Here is a 2,752-nt window from a genome sequence, read left to right as displayed (position 1 = left end):
GTCACAACCCCCACAGGGGTCACATATCCGATACCCTGCATATCAGATGATACCAGATATTTACATTGTGATTCATACCAGTAGCCAAATTACAGTTATGAAGTAGCAATAAAATAGTTGTATGGCTGGGGGTCAGCACAGCAGGAGGAACCCTATTAAAGGGTCGCAGCATTAGGAAGGCTGAGAGTGATTTTAAAGGCTATCCTTTGGTTCATCTTTTTCAATTCTTTCTCTCTCTCTCCTACCTAGTTCGCAAGAAGAGAGTTGAAGGAGACAGGAGGTAAAGCTCCCTCCACTCAAAGGGGTGAAGTCTCACCGTGCGGCCATCCAAAAACATACCCAAAATCCTCTTCTCCACCGGACCATTTGATCCAAGGCTGTTCATTTCCGTTAACCATATCCGTCATAATTTTAACTGTTACTCCTTTTTAGTGCTGATTATTTGTCTGAAATATGTGTAGCAGTTTGCCTCGCTCCTGGACACACCTGGCGGCTTGCACAAGTAGGGGTGATACAGATCTTAGACAGTGACAACGCTGGAGATGATCTTAACCACTTTCATATTGTAGTTTGTCTTGCTTTCTTACGTGAACCTTTTTTAGTCATGGAAGGGACTTAGTGTGTAGCATGTGTTTGTAGCTGATGACCAAGTGGAGGCCTATCTCTGTTTACATGCATTGCTTTGAGCTAGGCCAGGAACATGGGGAGTGTGTGCTACTGACCACATGAGAAGTTAGTATTGCCAAGCTTTCACAAATTCTCCGTTAATTCCAGAAAAAAAAAAATAGTGTCTCTACATGCACATGCCCAACTGATAGATTGGGATCCTCCCAGTCAGTGGGATCCTCCTTAGAAAGCACTTTACCGTAGCACTGGCAAAGGGACTGTTTAGTGCCCCGTGAGTATATTAACAAGTCACACACTTACCCTTACTTACTGTTAAACATGAATGAAACACATTTGTTAAGGTCTGTGGTCCTGGGAATTGTACCCAGAACTCTGTGTGTGCTAGGCAAGCACTCTACTCCTGAGCTACATCTCCAACCCAAATTATATTTAAAATGATTCTCTAATAGGTAATTATTTACAAAGCTGTTGAAAGACTTTCCAGGTATAATGGGGAAATTTTAAAGTTTAACCAAAAGAAAATTTCAAAATAGTACATTCCCAAAATAACAATAACAGCATCTTAGGAGCTGGAGAGCTGGCTCAGCAGTTAAGAGTGCTTGCTGCTTTCCCAGGAGACCAGAGTTCAGTTTCAGCACCTGTGTCAAGCAGCTGACTTGTATAGCTCCATCCTCGGGGGACTCTGATGCCTCCAGCCTCTGAGGGCATCCACACATAGGTGTACATACCCCCCCCCATATACATACACATGATTAAAAATAGATTTAAAAGTTATGGCACCTTAATCAAAGTTTCTGATACATAATGAATTTGACAAATTTTAAAAGCAATTGTTGATTCATCTTTAGCATAACCAGATCACCAGATAAATTGTGGGCATTGTGGTTAATTATATAGGTTTTTGTTTTGTCACATGCAATTGCTTCTTTGCCTTTTGGCTTAAAATCAAGCATTGATTTTTGTCATATATCACAGTAAATCCAGCTGTTTGCAAATATTAGGTTAAAAAGAATTGTCAGTTGCTAAGATGTTTGTCACCTCAAAGACAGAGCCTGTGAAGACATGACTGAAGTGACCGTGAAGTGACTGATTTCCTAGTACAACCACTGGACAGCATAATGCAAACTTAAGGTACCAAGTGATGGAAGGTTTTGGCCCAAAATAATCACCTTTCTCTCCTGTCATAGACATCAGCTGGTCCCAGCCACTGTCAGGTACCTGTGTTATCTGCCCTTCTCACTGTTGTGACTAAATACCTGACAGAAGGAATATAAGGAAAAGGGGGATTCATCTTGGCTCACAGTTTTAGGGTGCCACCTACTGTGGCAGAGAAAGATAGCAGCAGGAGGATGAGACAGTTGTCACATCACTGTCACAGACAGGAAACAAAGAGAGATGAATGCTGGGGCTCCGCCCACTTTCTCCCCCCCCCCCTTTTGTTTAGTCTGGAATTCCAGCCTATGGGATGGTGCTCCCCACATTCAGAGTGAGTTCTCTCTTCTTGGTTAAACTTCTCTGGTAACACCTTAGGTGATTCCAAATCCCATCAAGTTGACAATGAAGATATTGTCGTAGCATCTCTTGTCCTTCCTTTTCCTCTCCTTTCATGACAAAGCATCCTTCTTGTTTCCCTTCTCTCTATGTCTCTAAGTCAGTGGTTCTCAACCTGTGGGTCACAATCCCTTTGGAGGCTGAATCACTCTTTCATGGGGGTCACTTAAGATTATTGGAAAACACAGATAATTACATTACAATTCAAAACAGTAGTAAAATTACAGTCACGAAGTAGCAATGAGATAAATTTATGGTTGGGGGTCACCACAACATGAGCAACTGTATTAAAAACAGTAAGAAGGTTGAGAACCACTGCTCTAAGTCCTATAAAGGTGATGGGAAACTAACAGACAAGAAAGAACTTGGAGTCAGGAACCTTGAAAAAAAAACTGGACACTTAGAGGGAGAAACTGGACACTTACTGTGCTGTAAATACCCACAGCTAAAGCAAAAATTCTCAAACACACCTCATTTTCTTGGCTCATTTTTATACTCTTCAGGACATAATAAATAGGGTATTTTGACATTTTTTTGAATCACCTCCAAGTCCTTTAACTTAAAACTTTGTCTC

General features: G+C 41.4%; 1 protein-coding gene across 5 annotated transcripts in view; it reads left to right on the top strand.

Moving 5' to 3' along the window:
• The window catches only part of Tmod2 (tropomodulin 2), a 39,878-nt gene extending 37,451 nt beyond the window's left edge, over positions 1 to 2,427 (top strand). For 3 of the 5 annotated variants that reach the window (XM_021172055.2, XM_029481688.1, XM_029481686.1), the window contains exon 10: positions 250 to 2,427. In XM_021172055.2, the coding sequence (XP_021027714.1) occupies positions 250 to 284 (35 nt within the window). In that variant the 3' untranslated portion in view covers positions 285 to 2,427. The remainder of the gene's footprint in view (positions 1 to 249) is intronic. The other 2 variants (XM_029481687.1, XM_021172054.2) reach the window with 2 other exon arrangements.
• The last annotated feature ends 325 nt before the right edge of the window (positions 2,428 to 2,752 follow it).

The sequence above is a fragment of the Mus caroli genome, chromosome 9 (genome assembly GCF_900094665.2).
Source record: "Mus caroli chromosome 9, CAROLI_EIJ_v1.1, whole genome shotgun sequence".
Classification (NCBI taxonomy): domain Eukaryota; kingdom Metazoa; phylum Chordata; class Mammalia; order Rodentia; family Muridae; genus Mus; species Mus caroli.
Note: the sequence above shows the minus strand (reverse complement) of the source record. Positions and strands in the feature narration are given on the sequence as shown.